The sequence below is a fragment of the Drosophila elegans genome, unplaced genomic scaffold (assembly GCF_018152505.1).
Source record: "Drosophila elegans isolate 14027-0461.03 unplaced genomic scaffold, ASM1815250v1 contig_814, whole genome shotgun sequence".
Classification (NCBI taxonomy): domain Eukaryota; kingdom Metazoa; phylum Arthropoda; class Insecta; order Diptera; family Drosophilidae; genus Drosophila; species Drosophila elegans.
In genome coordinates this window covers 9,305,883-9,321,820 of record NW_024546167.1, presented here as the reverse complement: position 1 = coordinate 9,321,820, position 15,938 = coordinate 9,305,883, and the positions used below count along the sequence as shown (strand labels likewise).

The 15,938-nt window shown below is 42.3% G+C and overlaps 3 protein-coding genes and 1 long non-coding RNA gene across 7 annotated transcripts; 2 read left to right on the top strand and 2 right to left on the bottom strand.

The window, feature by feature from the left end:
* Positions 1–729: 729 nt before the first annotated feature.
* Positions 730–4,052, bottom strand: LOC108150538. 3 transcript variants are annotated; one of them, XR_001774676.2, is made up of 5 exons: positions 3,958–4,052; positions 3,289–3,434; positions 2,067–2,363; positions 1,205–1,292; positions 730–1,121 (listed from the first exon to the last, which is right to left on the bottom strand). It is a non-coding gene; the product is annotated as an uncharacterized LOC108150538 (long non-coding RNA). The 3 variants fall into 3 exon arrangements; XR_001774677.2 differs by having other exon boundaries at positions 3,289–3,431; positions 3,958–4,042; XR_001774675.2 differs by lacking the exons at positions 3,289–3,434; positions 3,958–4,052 and adding an exon at positions 2,433–2,539.
* A 1,432-nt stretch (positions 4,053–5,484) lies between these two features.
* Positions 5,485–7,568, top strand: LOC108150430. Its single transcript, XM_017278587.2, has one exon. The coding sequence runs from the start codon at positions 5,514–5,516 to the stop codon at positions 7,455–7,457; it is 1,944 nt and encodes a 647-aa protein (XP_017134076.1). The 5' UTR covers positions 5,485–5,513; the 3' UTR covers positions 7,458–7,568.
* Positions 7,569–8,242: 674 nt separating this feature from the next.
* On the top strand, positions 8,243–10,600 carry LOC108150505 (phospholipase A1 member A). The gene is made up of 5 exons (XM_017278719.2): positions 8,243–8,311; positions 8,723–8,872; positions 8,928–9,296; positions 9,389–9,820; positions 9,880–10,600. The coding sequence occupies exons 2-5, from the start codon at positions 8,836–8,838 to the stop codon at positions 10,488–10,490; spliced, it is 1,449 nt and encodes a 482-aa protein (XP_017134208.1). The 5' UTR covers positions 8,243–8,311; positions 8,723–8,835; the 3' UTR covers positions 10,491–10,600.
* A 192-nt stretch (positions 10,601–10,792) lies between these two features.
* Positions 10,793–15,830, bottom strand: LOC108150504 (aspartate--tRNA ligase, mitochondrial). 2 transcript variants are annotated; one of them, XM_017278718.2, is made up of 8 exons: positions 15,667–15,830; positions 15,267–15,417; positions 15,005–15,197; positions 14,271–14,771; positions 14,028–14,206; positions 13,854–13,943; positions 12,335–13,792; positions 10,793–12,271 (listed from the first exon to the last, which is right to left on the bottom strand). In XM_017278718.2, the coding sequence occupies exons 3-8, from the start codon at positions 15,192–15,194 to the stop codon at positions 11,381–11,383; spliced, it is 3,309 nt and encodes a 1,102-aa protein (XP_017134207.1). In that variant the 5' UTR covers positions 15,195–15,197; positions 15,267–15,417; positions 15,667–15,830; the 3' UTR covers positions 10,793–11,380. The 2 variants fall into 2 exon arrangements, with proteins under 2 accessions (XP_017134207.1, XP_017134206.1); XM_017278717.2 differs by lacking the exon at positions 15,667–15,830 and having other exon boundaries at positions 15,267–15,532.
* Between the last annotated feature and the right edge of the window lie 108 nt (positions 15,831–15,938).

The following is a 15,938-nucleotide window of genomic DNA, read 5'->3' as shown; positions in this document are numbered from 1 at the left end:
ACTGCAGACGGAAGCCGTCCGAAGAGAAGACCAACAAAATATCCGCTTCATTGCCTGCACTTTTCGCTTGTTTCGGGCATTGTATACATTTATGATTGGCGTCTTGCTGTTTTATTATCTCTTTGGGGCAGTATTTAAAGGCCTCGTTTTGCATGCCGCATGCAAATGAATGATCAATGATCTCTCGAGGAACTGCCCACAATTACGCAGACTTACATTACAATGCAAGTGACTTGCACCTTTCTGATGGCGGAATTATTTATGGCGTCCACTAAAATAAATTAAGTTCTATTTGTTATGCGTAATTTGAATTTCAGAAAGTTCTGAACATAAGACAAGATTGGTTTTTAGTATTTTAAAAAATGTATCCGCATTAAAATGTTTCCTTCTGTTGTTTATTATGTTTTACAAATTTGCATTGCAATTAAAAATTTTAAAATTTATAAATGATAGACTACAAATCAAAAATATTTTCATTATTTTTTTTATTTATTTCACCTAAATATATATTTTTATTGCTTATGACAGACTGACTACAAGTAAAGAAACCTGTAATAAAACTTTTTACCGATTCGAAACCAGTGCAAGCCTAAAAGTATGCATTCAAAATATGCTACCAAATGTTCAATCAAAATCACAATGCCATTTTATAATCAACTGTTGACACAATGATAATTAATTTTTGACTAAACTGTCCAAACTATAGTTAATAAATATAATAAAAAACTATTTTTAGTTTTGTGTTTTGTTTTTATTCCTGCAGTTGTTGTTGCTTTTTTTTGCGGTTGTTATTCACAAGTAATTTAGGAAAAGTCGAGTAAAATGCAGTTATACATTATGTATGTCTTACAAAGTACGAATGCGAAATAAATTTGTTGTTTAACAATGAAATAACCAATTGTTGATGGTTTACATTGATTGCTGCTGTTGCTCTCAATTTGCTTATACTGTACATCATGGTCTATGAATTGCAAACTAAGTAGATTCCATTGCCAAACAGAAATAAAAAGATCACAAAATTAAATTTATGATTAGAGCAGATGACGCCAAGGTCGGCAGCAGAGTTTTTCGAATGGATCGATCTTGCGGCGCCTCAAAGATGGAAGAAATGTGGCGAGGCACTGCGAAAACACACAAACGGAGAAATGTTGAGGGAAATATTTTATTGAAGCGCATCCCAGGGATCGTTATTAATGGTACTTACCACTTAGCAGGGGTTTGACCATCGATCAGCAAATGCTCATCATGATCGGCGAGCCTCCGATTTCCGCAGCTGGTGGCTTTGACGTCATCTGCAAATGTGCATTAGACAAGTATTTATTTGCAAAATTCAATTTATAAAAGCACTCGATTTACTGATTGTAAAATAAAAATAAATGTTTTCCTCTGACGTGAAGTCTTTGCAATTGATATATGCATATATATATAGATATTCTTTTTCTGTTTTGTTTGTTCAAGTGGCCACATTGGCACAAACAATAGCCCGCGTTGCGTTGCGTTGTTTGTTTCAAAGACCATAATCTTCTTTGAGATTTATTTTTGGTTCAAAATAATAACTCACGGAGGTATTTCGAAAGCAGATTTGACTTTCTTGAAAATAACACTGCTATACTCGAATCTTATTTGCAAGTTTATCTATCAAACTGCTTGAAATATTCGAAAACATTTAATAAAAATTAATTATAATTTCCACCTTGGCCAATCATAAATTCTGGCCATAAAAAACTGTCTCTTTGAACATTTTTAAGCTTGCGCACTATGGGGGATATTTTCGGTCGAAAGTGTTGAATCACAAAGTTGCGACATTCTGTGAAAATGATTTTTAATGCTCCCAAATGAAGGGGGCCTGCGACGCCAGGAAGGTGTTTAGTGGGCCATGTCGAAATGTAGTCGTTAAAAAATAGAAACGGAAAATCTATTTATTATCGAGCTGCCAAATGGGTGCCAAAAAATTTAGTTAAGGTTTTTTTTTAGGCATGTGGCAGAATATTTCGATAATCTGTTTGATGTGTGCGACTGATAATTGAATTAATTGGGAGGGGGTTGTATTTTCTGTTTCTGCTTACCTGACTTAGGTTACTAGTAGAAATCCATTAAATGCTAAACATCTTAAACGCGTAGGGTCCTAAAAGCTCCACCGGGCCACAAGATGATGACATGGCCGGCGGCTTGGAATTGAAATTCAACATGTAAGCTATCCTTGATGGGGGTTATGGGTGGGCTGGTGACTTTGGATGGGCCTAGAAGGCGGCTTCGTAGAAGGCGTAGAGCAGGAACAGCAGGAAGGCCAGGATGAGGAAAGTGGTGAACAAACTCTTGGCCTCATTCATTTTGGTTTTGTTTCTCCGGCTGCTGGCTGCTGTCTGGATTACAAGGGGATAATACGGATTAGGTAAGCGATTGATCGATCGACAGCCACAAATCACACACACTTGGGGATGGGTATCTAGTTCTTTTTGGAGAGATTTCCAACCGTTCGTAGCTAAAGGCGCGCAATAACTGAATTTTCCGATCTAAATTCCACTTCCACTTCTCCACAAAATGTTGGCCAGCGCTTGGAATTATTGCCCAGGCGCACGCACGCACCCACATAGATCCGGTTATATGGACGATATATAAAAAAATTCATATACATATAGGTATATCACCGGCTATTTGCTTGTATAGGAGTCCAGTTGTTGCTCATATTTTTTGACGCGGCACAAAATTTTTCTAGATTTTTATATATATATATGGGGTCTATATATTTGCATTACATATATTCGGATTCCATGCGATTGTAGCCAATATATTCTCTGTTCTTCGAACATTATTCATTTGCTGGACTGCACCTAGACAAATTGCTTTTTTCCGACGGATCTTGTCATTTGAAAAATGTTTTATTTATTTATTTTTTGGTTTATGTGTTGAATAAGATGCTTTCTTCTCCAGCTGTTTGTTTGATTAACATATTTATTTACTTTTAACAGGAAAATATGTGGATTTCCCTAATTTGTTGTTTGAAAAGTTTTGAAATTTTGGAAGAATATTGTATAAGCGGGTACATCACGTAGCCCCATTGATTTTATGGCACATTCTGGCCTTAATAAGTATTTCAAGGTTTGTGATTGATGTGAATTTATCTCGAGTAAATTCAATTGGAAAATGGGTACATGATCTAATTAAATAATAGAGGTTGCAAGTTCTTTACGATCCATAATAGGTATTACTTGTCAGACTTTCACGCATTTATTAGCTTAAACGGTTAGATAATCCATCTTTACCCTCTTAATATACATATTTTCTTACCTGGTATCCTGCTCTAAGGACCTCTTTCCTGCCACCAACATTTTACAAGACGGCATAGATGAGGTAAAGGAAGAAAAGAAGGATGGCCAGAATGCCGAAGGTGGTGAACAGGTTACGTGCTTCACTCATGTTGATTGGGTTTGCTGCTGAAAAGTCGTTAAAATATATTTAGATTATGTTTAATAATTTTGAAAATGTTCGAAAATAGACGAAATATTTTTTATTCGGCGCGTGAGAAGTTTAATGTGATAGAAACATAAAAAAGGCGGCAATAAATTCTCGCGATACCCATTTGATTTTGTTTTAAAATAAGCTAATCAAATAAAATCCCAACACATAGGTATAGGTATAGATATTTATATAAAGTCGATAGATATGAAAGCCATATGGCAAATATACAATTTTTTGGTTTTTGTCTACGTCTGGTTATATATTTTTGATGGTTCTGTGCTCTTTGTATTGCTGATAGAGCAATCAAAGAACCATATGTCTATATAGATTGAAATAATTCCAGTTTTATTGATTGGACCGGTTCCAACAAAAATTGAAAAAACACCAGTGAGGAAATATTTACGAACACGGCACATTTGAAATCGATTTCATAAATTTTGTTAAGCTTTCAGCATTTGACTGGGATCTTTAGGTCACTTCACTTGTCTCCTGGTTTACCTTTTATTTTTTTGTCCGCTGGGGGAAGACACAATTTCGTGCTATTAACTGCTGAAAGCCTTTGGCTCAACTAAAATCGTTGGCCAGTCCACAAAATGAGATATAGATGAAATACTTAGCGGTCTGCAGGCATCCATACACACGCAGTTGGGGCAGATCTGACAAGTGGATATAGCTTCGTGTGCGTGTATTTGTGCTTTTGGATATATAACCAAATATTTTGTCCCATTGGCCAAAATGAGACGCCACTGCCAGGGCAGAAGGTGCAGACTTTTTGGAAAGTCGCGCAGAAATAACATCGATAATAAATAAAATACATTTTCGGCGCACATTTTGACAGTTTTCGAGCAGCCGCTGGCCGGATCTGAAGCCAAACCTCCAACAATAACAATACGCTCATTAAAAATAATTCATGCATCTAGTATAAAGTTTGTTCCATTTTCGAAACATTTGCCTTCAAATTATTGACAGCGTTTTGGAATTTCCGCCAGTGCAAAGGAACTAGAAATTAGTTTACCATTTGGCGTGGGATTTGAAAGGTTTTTGAATGGGAAACATCAATGAACTCTGTTCTTAACCTTTCTAAATACCTTTTTATCTTAATTAGTGCAAAGCACACTCTACATCGTCATACAATAATCGTTAGTTGACAGATAAATACCAGCAGCAATTTTCATAAACAACATTTCGGGTCCTTGACTTTTCTAAAAAAACGTACACTTTCCCTAAGCTGACACTTGTCATTAAGTCAATTTGAAAATGCAATGCGCAAATGGCGCAAAAACGGAATAGCTTGACATAAAAATATATATATTAATAATGACCAAGACAATTATGAAAAGTTGATGAAATTTCGTTTATTTGAACTAAAACATTGATGAAATCGTAAAGTGAACTTTTGAGATAGCTGAAAGATATTCAGAAAAAATAGTAAACAATTTTAACAAGCGTCAAAAGAATTGTTTGTGCTTGAAATATAATTTTTTTAGGAATATATGTATTTTTGCTTGAAAAATAAGAATGAACCTAATGGAACAGTATTTTGTTTTGCTATTTGAGCTAATGCAGCTGTGACCACATTGCGTATGCGTAATTTTTTTAATTCTTAGTTAAGCTTGTTAGAATTTATGATGTTTGAGAGCGTTTTTGAGATAAATTTGTAGGTTTTTTTGCATTAATAAGTTCCGTGTTAATTTCATATTTTGTAATTTTAAATTAAATCTACATTATTCACTTTATATTTACCTTCTGTTAATCTTCGCAAGCCTTTTTGAAACGTTATAAATAAACAATGCCATCTTTTAATTCATAAACAGAGTTCGCTAATAGCCGATGTAAGCAAAACGGAATGGCAAAGGTCTTTAAGGTCAAGGCGAGCCTCTATAAAGAGAGTAAAGAGAACTGGGAGAACTGTGATAGAATCAATAATATATAGCTTAATCCGCAGTTTCTGTGGCTTATCAATTCATTAGAGAGTAGGTCTAAGCAAGTCGAAAATTTTGCGCAGTTTTCGCGAAACAAAACAAACGAGCGGACCACAATAAAATATAATTAAAATGCGCGGGATTCTTCAGTTTGTTTTTCTCGCTAAAGTAATCCATATAGTGGGATCCCACAATGTACGGGAATCTGTTGCGGAAGTGGAATCAGATTCGGAGGTTGAATCTGGACAGTTCTTTAGCCATCTGTATAAGAGCAATCTGCAGCAGATGGTGAAAATCAAGAATGACTCACTGGATCCGTGTGATGATTTTTATGCCCACGCTTGTGGAAATTTCGAACAAACAATGGAAGAGGATCCAGATGAAACCTTGCCACCGTATCTCTATAACAAACAGGACAGGATGACCTTCTTTTCGGCTCAGGTTGGCAATTTTGAGACTCCACCTGGCAAATTGATTTCACAACTTTATGCGGAGTGTCGAAAGAGGGGCGAGAACCATGTTTTCGGTGTAAGCCCTTCAAGATCCCATTATGGGCGTCTTCTGGAGGAGATTCCCTTCCTGGCCGCACATAAAGAGGTGCTCTCTTCTTGGCCATTTCTCAGACATCAATGGGAGCGAAGGCATCTTAATGGGCAACTTAATTGGATCGTGCTGTCAGCCCAACTGGCAGCTCATGGTTTACCCACTCTACTCCGTATTTATTTTGCCCTGGAAACGATTTATGTGAGTCCAATGGAGGATCTGCCCTGCCCGAGTGTGGATGAGTTCAAATCAAGCCTCTCTGATGTTTTAAAGGGTCGTCATCGTCAGGTGTCACATATAATAGCCCATGAGATGAGGGTTCTATGTCGCGGAATGAGAGGAGAACTCTCATTGGTTAGGAGTTTGACCAGCAATAGAGGTACCACCACTTCCAAACCCAGGCAGGAACAGCTCCTGCTGGATGAAAATACCATAGACTATTTTCAAATCTTTTTTGCGGCACTAAACTTTTCCAAAGAGCAGCTGGAAATAGCTCGAAAATTTCCCCTCGATGTGGAGAAGATCAGCCAGGCCTGGGATGTGCTAAGGCAGACAGAACCCCGAATAGTTTACAACTATGTGATGTGGCAGGCCAGGGAACAACTCCGGTATCCGGATTGCTATAAAATATCCGAGGAATTCGAGAGGTTGTTGCATTCGGAATACTGGCAATGGCATGTCTTAAATTCCCATCTGAGTCGAGAGGTTGCTTTAGCCTCCTATCAATTGCATACGACTCGATTTCAGAAGCTGAGAAGATCCAATCTCTCCAGGAGAGATTGGTTTGGTCACTTGTGGCCAGCTTCGGTGGAGAAAAAAGAGCTTCAGGTGGCACGCATCCTTCAAGCACATGCTCAAAACTATCTCAATATAACTGAGCTTAATGAAACCTACGGAAATTTGGGTTTCGTTAATAACTCTTTCCATGGAAATCTTTTGATCCTTAGACGGGCTCAACTACGTCATAGTTTCGTATCGCCCTATGTGGACGAGGAGGATGTGAACCAGTCAGCCTATTTCCTCAGGCATTTTCTCCACTTCGTGCTGCTTTCATTGCATCGTCCAACTTATCATTATTATGCCACCCAGGGCTTGGAGCTTTGGAGGCAATCGCGTCTTCTTTTGGACACCGATGGTCGCTATTCCGCCATGGATTGCCTTGAAAAACAATCTTTCCAGAACTACAATGCAGAATCAGCTCCTATTTATCGACCACTCAGTTCGGAGGAGATCGGGGAGATCTTTCACTTCTATCGATCGTTTCAGGCCTCTTACAGGGACTATCACTTCTGGCTTCAAGGTGAAAGATTCGCCTTTGCCGAGACCTTAGTGCTGCAGTTCTTCGGATTGGATCCGCAGAAGGTGCCCTTCTATGCGGTGGCCCAACAATTGTGCAATCGGCAGACGGAGATCTTCGCCGCTCAACTGAATAGGGGATACATGAACATGCCTGAATTCCAGAACGCCTTCAAGTGCCGAACCGAGAAGCCAATGAATCCCTCATCCAGATGCATGATCAACATGTGTGAATAGCAGTGTATTGCTTAAACAATAAAATACAAGTATTATACAACGATATTTTAAGCATAGTTAAAATATATAGAATTTCGGGTGAGGTGTTAAAGCCCAATTAATAATTTGTTTTTTCTATTATCATACCTAATGTAAAACAGCTAACTAAAATGTTCTAATACGAATGTCAATCTTTCTTAATTTATTAAAAAGTCCATAGATTTTACATATGAAGATTTGCTATTATGGATTTGACAATATTCCCTATCCAAGGCACACATGTCGCTCATTTAAAGACACACGGCGGGAAATGTCCGTCCATCTAACCATTTATTCGCTTTTTTTTTGACATTCCATAGAACAGTTTATTGGCATGCATATATGTATATTGAATATATATTTTGGTTGCGAGTGGATTTCGAGAGGAAAAATCGTGGGCGTTCTAGACACACGTACCGGTAATGAATTGAAAAAAAAAACAAAATCGAAAACGATTCCAGAAAACCATTCAAGCAGAAACGCTCATCTTTGGGACTGCGAACTATTTCAAATGTTTGCTTTTCGCACGTTCAACCATATTATGGCCATAATATGCATGCTCCAGTTAAGAAGATATATGGTGCAAATAAAATTACAAATCCCATTCAAGTTTGTTTTCATTGACCCGGGTCGGGAAACATCCCATGTTATCTATGTGGGTCTTCGAATCGAGAGTGAGTCAATAATGGTACAAGATTCTCGGTAAGACTCGATTCCTATAAATGCAAAAGACCTGCGAACATTCCCCTTTGTACGTGCGACAAGATCGCTTGCGATGACAACAAAAAGTTTTCATTCAGTAGTAAACGTTGATAATTGAAATCACAATCACGTAGGTGAGTGTATGTGTGTCTATGAGTGCTTTTTGTTGACTGAGTGAGTGCTGTGTGAATGCATTTATGAGTTCATCCAAGAAAATTATAAACAAAATATAAAGATGTTTGGATCTTGAAAGAAATTTTCTTGGGTTTTAAAAATGTGCATCCTTATTTATCACAGCTCATAAAGCACACAAAGCCGCTTTAAACATTTCTGTTTTTTCTACATACTTTGTAAACCCATTCTGAAATAGTTTATTTATGACATTTTTTTCTGTAGCTTTAATTCTCATTTCGGTTTCACTTTTCCACCCGCAACTCTCACTTTACAGCCGCGCTCAAACACACACCATCAAGCGTACTCACTCATTTGCATATCTCATTACAATTTGGCCAAAATCGACTTGACTTCGGCCAGCCGGCCTTTAGTTTCTCCAACGTTTTCAGCCCGAACGCTTCAAGAAACTGGCAAAGAAATTGATTTTCAATTATTATTTCAAATCAGTTGGAACAGAGGATTGAATTACCAGATAGCTGAAAAGATGCACTTGCGGTTTGTCATCGCTTGGCTGCTTCTAGGTAGGTAAATCCGATCCAATTTGTGATGGTTAATTTATGTTTACATTATTTCCAGCCAGCTGCAGTCAGAAAGCATTTGGTAAGGGGTTTCTAAACCTAAAACCGGTGCCAATTCATGAGGATGAGAGCACCACAGAGGGTTTTGCACCTGCCACACCATCAACTGCATCAAACCCCTCGAATAGGGACATCACAATCGGTCCTTGTAAATGGGCCATTGGTCGTAGTTGTCCCGATCCGGATGTCAAGTATTACATCTACACACGCCACAATCCGATGGACAGACAGTGCCTTCATATCGACGAGTCCCTGGAGAAGTCCAATCTGACAGACTCCTACTTCAATCCCAGATACCCCACAAAGATCATCATCCATGGCTACAACTCGGACATGTTTCTGCATCCACTGCAGCAAATGAGAGAGGGTGAGAGTTTGGACTGGAATAAATTGTTGTCACAAAATAGATTATATTATAAATTAAATTATGTTTATGTTATTTAATATTTAATATTCTAGAATACCTGGCCAAGGCGGACTATAACATCATCTATGTGGACTGGAGTGTCCTGTCGCCAGGACCCTGCTACATAAGTGCGGTTCACAACACCAAACATGCTGGCACCTGCACCGCCCAGCTGGTGGAACGATTGGTGGAGACGGGTAACACGGACATCCATGTGATTGGCTTCTCGCTGGGAGCTCAGGTGCCCAACTATATAGCCCGGAACCTGAGCTCGTTCATGCTGCCAAGGATAACAGGATTGGATCCGGCAATGCCGCTTTTCATCACCTCCGGCAGAGCGGATAAACTGGATGCCAGTGATGCCAGCTTTGTGGATGTGATACACACGAATGCGTTGGTCCAGGGAAAAATGGAGAGATGTGGTCATGCGGATTTCTATATGAACGGAGGTATCATGCAACCGGGATGTAGTGGCCAGAAGATCAGTAAGCACTTACGTTGTCTATGAAAATGTATATCCTTATAGATGGTTTTCCCCTTCCAGACTCCTTTGCTTGCAGTCATCAGCGGGCTCCCGCCTATTTCCTGGAGTCCATCCGCTCACCGAAAGGTTTTTGGGGATGGGCCTGCAGTGGCTATATATCGTATCTCCTGGGGATGTGCCCGCCCACAAATTTCCTGCTGGAGGCTGGGGACAACATACGGCCCACCACAAGGGGAATGTTCATGATAGACACCAACGATAGCTCTCCATTTGCTCTGGGCAAGTGGACGGACTTGCCCACCTTGGGAGCAAAGTATCAACACTGGCGAACGCCGACGCAGCGGCTTAAGGCGCCGCCCAATCAGGGTGTGGATCCCCTCCTGCATCACATCGATCAGTTTGGAAAACTGGCAGCCAATTTCAACAACCTACCGATGTCTCCCGGTGGCCAGGATCCCTACGAGCACTGGACTAGCTTCAGCCCGGAACAGAAAGAAAACGACGATGTCAGCATCGATTCTGTGGAGGAGCAGGACACGGTGGAGTTTGCCGATTCAGATGATCGCCAGTTGGGCACGCAGGCTCCAAACGTCAGCTGGTGGGATTACAGAAGGAATCTCACCTATGGATTCATGGAGAACAACATATTTACTGTGCCAACAGTGGAGTAGCTGTAATTGATGCTATAAGCTATCTAAAACCCCTTCCTTGCCCCATTCCTTACTAATAGTTAAGTGTCACCTAAGCTGATATTCATATTTTCAATACAATGCGATTAAAACATATTTATTAAACTATTTTTTTTTAAGGAAATATATAGAAAAATCCTCTGGTCTTGACAAACGGAAGATCAACTTTTTGCGGTTTATTAGATTTAAGTCAAAAACGATAACAACATTGCTGCAGTTAAAAAAAAAACAAAAGCCAAGGCAAAACAAATGTTTATGGTTTCAAATCGGACAATCAACAAAAATGTGCTTGCATCATCTATTTTAGATGTTTATGGTTTAGAAATATTGTTTCTTCAGTTGATTTCGTTGCGGAATTTCAATGGTTTTTTTTTCAATTTAATTCAATTTCAGTTTAATCTGTACTATTACATAAATTAATATTATTAATAATAATTCGTTGGATGTGCACATCGATCGTACACAATCGATGACTCAAAATCAGATTCAGTTTGGGAAACACAGTGAAACTGTAATTCAAGCATCGTATAATTAAACAATTCCGAATACAAGCTGTTTTGTATATATTGTAAATTGTAATAAATTTGTTGCCATAATATTTAGAAATGGACTTGTAGAATGTAGGCAGTCGGGTCGATCGATGTAAGTGTAAGCGTTTGCCTACGTTCTATGGTCTGGTTTGAAATCCGTCGAGAAGATCCGGGGTGGGTACATATATATATATTAACCTTTGGGTATACATCTGTGTGTATAAAAGGGTAATTGCCATTCAATCGAACCGACCCGACCGCCTGCTGCCCATCTCCGTCCTGACTACTGAGCTTACACGTAAAATGCTAATCCGTTATCCGTAATGTTAATGAGTCCCCGCCCTAGACCTTCTTTTTGACCGCCCGCTTGGCTCTGGTCGGCGTGGCAGCCACCGGCGGAACGGGCTCGGCTGGCGGGGGAACTTCGGCGGCGGGAGCTGCTTTGACTGCCGCTTTGGTTGGCGGTTTGACTGGCGATTTAACTGGTGGGGGTGCGGTTTCCACTTCTTCCTTTTCAAGGACCTCCTCAGGCTCCGTCTTGATGTCCACATCCATTTCTGGGTGCTGAGAATCGCTGGTCGCCGACATGGGGGATGGCGGTGCGCGCTCTTGGTCGGGATCGTCGTCCTCCTGTTCGTGTGACGTGTTATTTGTGCTGGCCTCCTCCTCCTCAACGACAGAAAGGTGGTAGAGCTTCATCTCCTCGTCGGAAATGGGAACTGGAGCGTTGGAGAGCGGATCACGCCCATTCAGTGACTTGGGGAATGCAATCACATCGCGTATCGATCGCGCGCGGCACAAGATGGCTATCAGGCGATCCAAACCTAAAGCAATGCCACCGTGAGGCGGGCAGCCAGACTCCAATGCGCTTAGTAAGTGCGACAAATGATCGTGCGGGATCTTCAGAATCTGTTCCAGTATAAAGTGTTGCATGTCGCGATCGTGGATGCGTATGGAACCGCCTCCGACTTCCTGGCCGTTCAGTACCAGATCGTAGGCCTGGGAGCGTATGTTCTCCAAGTTTTCGCAGCTGGTGGCAAAGTTATCCAGATCATCGCTGTGCGGCAGGGTGAAGGGATGGTGAACACTCTCTAGCTGGTTGGTCTCACGATTGCGCTCGAACAGCGGGAAATCGATCACCCACAGGAAACGGAAGTCATTTGGCTTCTTCACCTTGGCGTTCTCGACCAGAAAATCGTGATAGTCCAGTCGTATGCGACCAAGCATTGCGCGCTGTGATTACAAAACAAGTTATTAAAGCCACAGAATGTTAACAAAGAGTCGGCAGTGACTTACAGTTTCCACTTTCGGGCCAATGCCCAGGAAGAGCAGATCGTTCTCCTCGAGATCAAACTTCTCGGCGACCTCGTTGGCCACTTCCTCGCCCAGCAGCTTGCCCAGCTTATCCTGCACATCCTTCGTCGGACCGAACTTGCGCACGAACAGCGTTCCCTTGAAGTCCTTGCCCAGACTTTCGTAATGCTTGCGGGCAGCTCCATTCCAAAAGGCTTCACTAGCCCGCACAACGATGGCATAGGCGCCGAGATCCTCGTATTTTTCCTTGAAATCGCCGCTCTTCTCAACGATTTCCGAGACGTTGTTCAGCAAGAAACCAAAGCGAGTGTCCGGTTTGTCATTGCCGTACTTCTCCAGTGCCTCTTCATAGGTGATACGGCGGAAGGGTGTCTGCAGTCGGGGAAAATCTTTGGGCCACGAATACCGGAGCGTCTCCTCAATCAGTTGCATGATGTCATCGCGGCTGGTGAAGGACAGCTCCACATCCAGTTGTGTGAACTCCGGCTGACGATCCGGACGCGTAGCTTCATCCCTGTAGCAGCGAGCCACCTGGAAATATCTGTCAATTCCTCCGGACATTAGCATCTGCTTGAATTGCTGCGGGCTCTGCACCAGCGAGTAGAAGTGTCCCGCTTTTCGAGTGGGCACCACAAACTCCTGGGCTCCGCCTGGCGTTCTTCTGAAGAGGGTCGGAGTTTCCACCTCAACGAAACCCAAATAGTTGATCAGATACTCTCGCATTTTCATAATAACAGCCGACCGGAGACGAAGATTGTGCTGCATATCATTGAAGCGCAGATCCAGATATCTATGCGTCAGTCTCAAGCGCTCGCCAGCTCGATTGAACTTGCGGATCTCAAATGGAAGATTTTTCTTTGCCGGATTAAGCACAACCACCTTGTCCGCCTCCACCTCAACATGGCCAGTTTGCATTTTGGGGTTTATGGTGGCCGCTGGGCGAGGAATCACAGTACCCTCCACTCGCACAATCGACTCAATGGGCACACCCGTTTCAATATATTCCTCAAGACCCTCTGTTCTGGGCAAGAGCAGGACCTGCGTCTGTCCATAAGCATCGCGGAGTATAAAGAACTTGTTCATCCGCTGGAACTCCAGCCAGCCGCAGATGACGACTTTTTCGTTAATATCATTGGAGCTGAGTTCACCGCAGTTATGTGTGCGGTCGGCGAACTTGTTGGTATCCGCCACCTTCACTCGCTGCTCAGCAACTGCGGAACTATTGGCAATTGGAGCTGCATCTGAGCCATCATCCTTGGATTCTCCATTATTGCTGCTCAGATTGGCCGAGGCTTCGGCGGCAGCCTCTTCAGCCTCCAGATCATCGATGGATAGCTTCTGCTGCTTCTCTTTGGCCTTAATGGGACCATCGTAGGCATCATCTGGGTTCAGGATCTTCACACTTGTCACGCTGACCTCCACTTCACCAGTGTCGTATTTCTAGAAGGGGGTTGAATTAGTAATATTTTTGTATTATTAAAGTGTATTTTTGGGTACCTACCAAATTGATGTTGGCTTTGGGTCTTCCCAGAACTTTGCCCACTATCTGGATAACCGTCTGCTCTGGTGTCGACAGGAATGTGTCGCTAAGCTAAAAAGTAAGGTATTTGTTTAGGTAATGACTTAACATGAATAACTCGACACTGGGTATCCATTATAAAAATGACCTTCTTACCGACTGATCTTCGATCATGAGTTGGGTCTGGCCATAGCCATCCTTGAGCTGCAGAAATTTGTTGTTTTTGGTAGAGGGAATCCAACCCACCAGGGTCACCGTCTTGCCCACATCGTCGCGCCTCAAATCGTTGCAGGTGAGATCGCGGTTCTCAAAATACTTTAAGATGTTCTCGTTCTCTGTACAAAAAAAATGTAGGTTAGTTACAGAACAGCATAACTAATGAGAGATTTTCCGACTTACTGGCTATCTTGTACTCGGTGCTAGTGATCCCAAGGTTACTCTGCTGCTGCACCATGGTGCTGTATGTGCGTTTGTCTCCAGCTCGCTTAGTGCCGCTGGCCGGGAAGTGAATATTTAGGATGTCCTGCACCTCCACTTCGATCTCGCCGGTGGGCATCGTTTGGTTGCATGAATTGTGCGGACGGCGCATTACCAGACCCACGATGGTCAATGTGGTGTTCTCAGGCATGTTGTTCATGCGCCGCGCAACCCTCGGATGCTTGTCCTCCAGAACGACCAGCTGGCAGGCTCCTCCGTTGCGGTCGCGCAGCTCTGCGAAGCGATTCACCCGCTTCTTGATCAGCCGGCCGGACAGCTCAACAAATAATCCGCAGTGGTGATTGCGCAACTCACCGCAACTCTGGCGCATCGGCTGCGGCGGCTGCGAGTTCATATTGAAGTTGCTGGCCATGGCACTCATCAGCTGCATCAGATCGTTGCCGGAAATGTTGGGACCTCCCACTAGAAGCAAAAAAATTATTATTAATTAAATGTGTAACATCATAGTTAGACCATCCTAAGTTTGATAAGAAGCTTACTTTCCGCACAGCTATTCATTCAGGTTATTCAGTTTAATTGTGTAAATCCATCTCGGGATTTTATTTCTTTTAGTTACACTTAGGATTTCTAAGGTGTCTATATATGGGTTACCTTAAATTGTAGCCCAGGATCATGGGTAGCCTGGTTTTACTTACTATTGAAGGGGTTTGGCCCGGGACCGGGTCCGAAGTTGTCATTGAAGCCGGGTCCTCCTCCTCCGCCTCCGCCGCCCCGGTAGTTGTCGAAGTCGTTGTAGCCACCGCCATCTCCATAGCCCCCACCGCCACCACCTCGTCCTCCGAATCTACCGCCGCCACCACCGCCACCGCGATATCTGCCACTCATGATCTGCAAACGGAATCGGGGGATTGATCATGGATCGTTCTCATGGTAAAGGGCTGAATCACGAGCACTTACGTGACCACAATCAGCCGGTTCTTGCACCGAAACCAATGAATCTGGGGTGCTCCGATGCCGAGTGTGCTTTTCCGCCAATAAACCACCGCTGGAAGCACTGTGCACGAGTTGTTGTTGCAGTTGCAGGCGCTGATGGCTTCGCCAAAGGGTCCTAGAAATTAACAACATATTTTTTTGTAGCTTAATTTGGCCCTCTAATTTAACTATTGCCTCATGCAACGGGGCGATATAAGAAAAAATTTTCAGACCCCAGCACGAGCTACACACACACACAGGCGCACACTAATCAGACGGCGGCACACATATACACACACTGTCCAAGAGCGAGTGTGTATGCGTGTACGTGCCGGGCGTCGCGAAAATGCCGACGAAAAAGTTGGCGAATTATAGGAGGCTTTACCGTATTAACTTGACCGATTGTGGGGCCACAATTACGCCGGTTTCGTACACGCAAATGTCACAAAAAAGCTACTTATTTTTGGCCTGCAAATGGTCGAGAATTTTCTCCGAAATTAACGAAAAAATTTCACTGTTTTGGCTTGGCTGATGACAAGTGTGACCAAAGCTCACGGGCTGCAATCGATAGGTAGTTTATTCAAGGGGTGAAACTATCGCATACTTAGATCCGTTATATTAACATAACGTTTATTTAATCATTTAAACAGTAAAAAA

Excerpts from the sequence above, each read along its gene's own strand:
- LOC108150505 (XM_017278719.2), top strand. The coding sequence starts at position 8,836 with ATGCACTTGCGGTTTGTCATCGCTTGGCTGCTTCTAG. Across the intron at positions 8,873-8,927 it reads CATCGCTTGGCTGCTTCTAG|CCAGCTGCAGTCAGAAAGCA; the intron begins GTAGGTAAATCC and ends CATTATTTCCAG. Across the intron at positions 9,297-9,388 it reads ACTGCAGCAAATGAGAGAGG|AATACCTGGCCAAGGCGGAC; the intron begins GTGAGAGTTTGG and ends TTAATATTCTAG.
- LOC108150430 (XM_017278587.2), top strand. The coding sequence starts at position 5,514 with ATGCGCGGGATTCTTCAGTTTGTTTTTCTCGCTAAAGTAATCCATATA.
- LOC108150504 (XM_017278717.2), bottom strand. The coding sequence starts at position 15,434 with ATGTTGTTAATTTCTAGGACCCTTTGGCGAAGCCATCAGCGCCTGCAA. Across the intron at positions 13,944-14,027 it reads TCATGATCGAAGATCAGTCG|CTTAGCGACACATTCCTGTC; the intron begins GTAAGAAGGTCA and ends CTTACTTTTTAG. Across the intron at positions 13,793-13,853 it reads CCAAAGCCAACATCAATTTG|AAATACGACACTGGTGAAGT; the intron begins GTAGGTACCCAA and ends ACCCCCTTCTAG.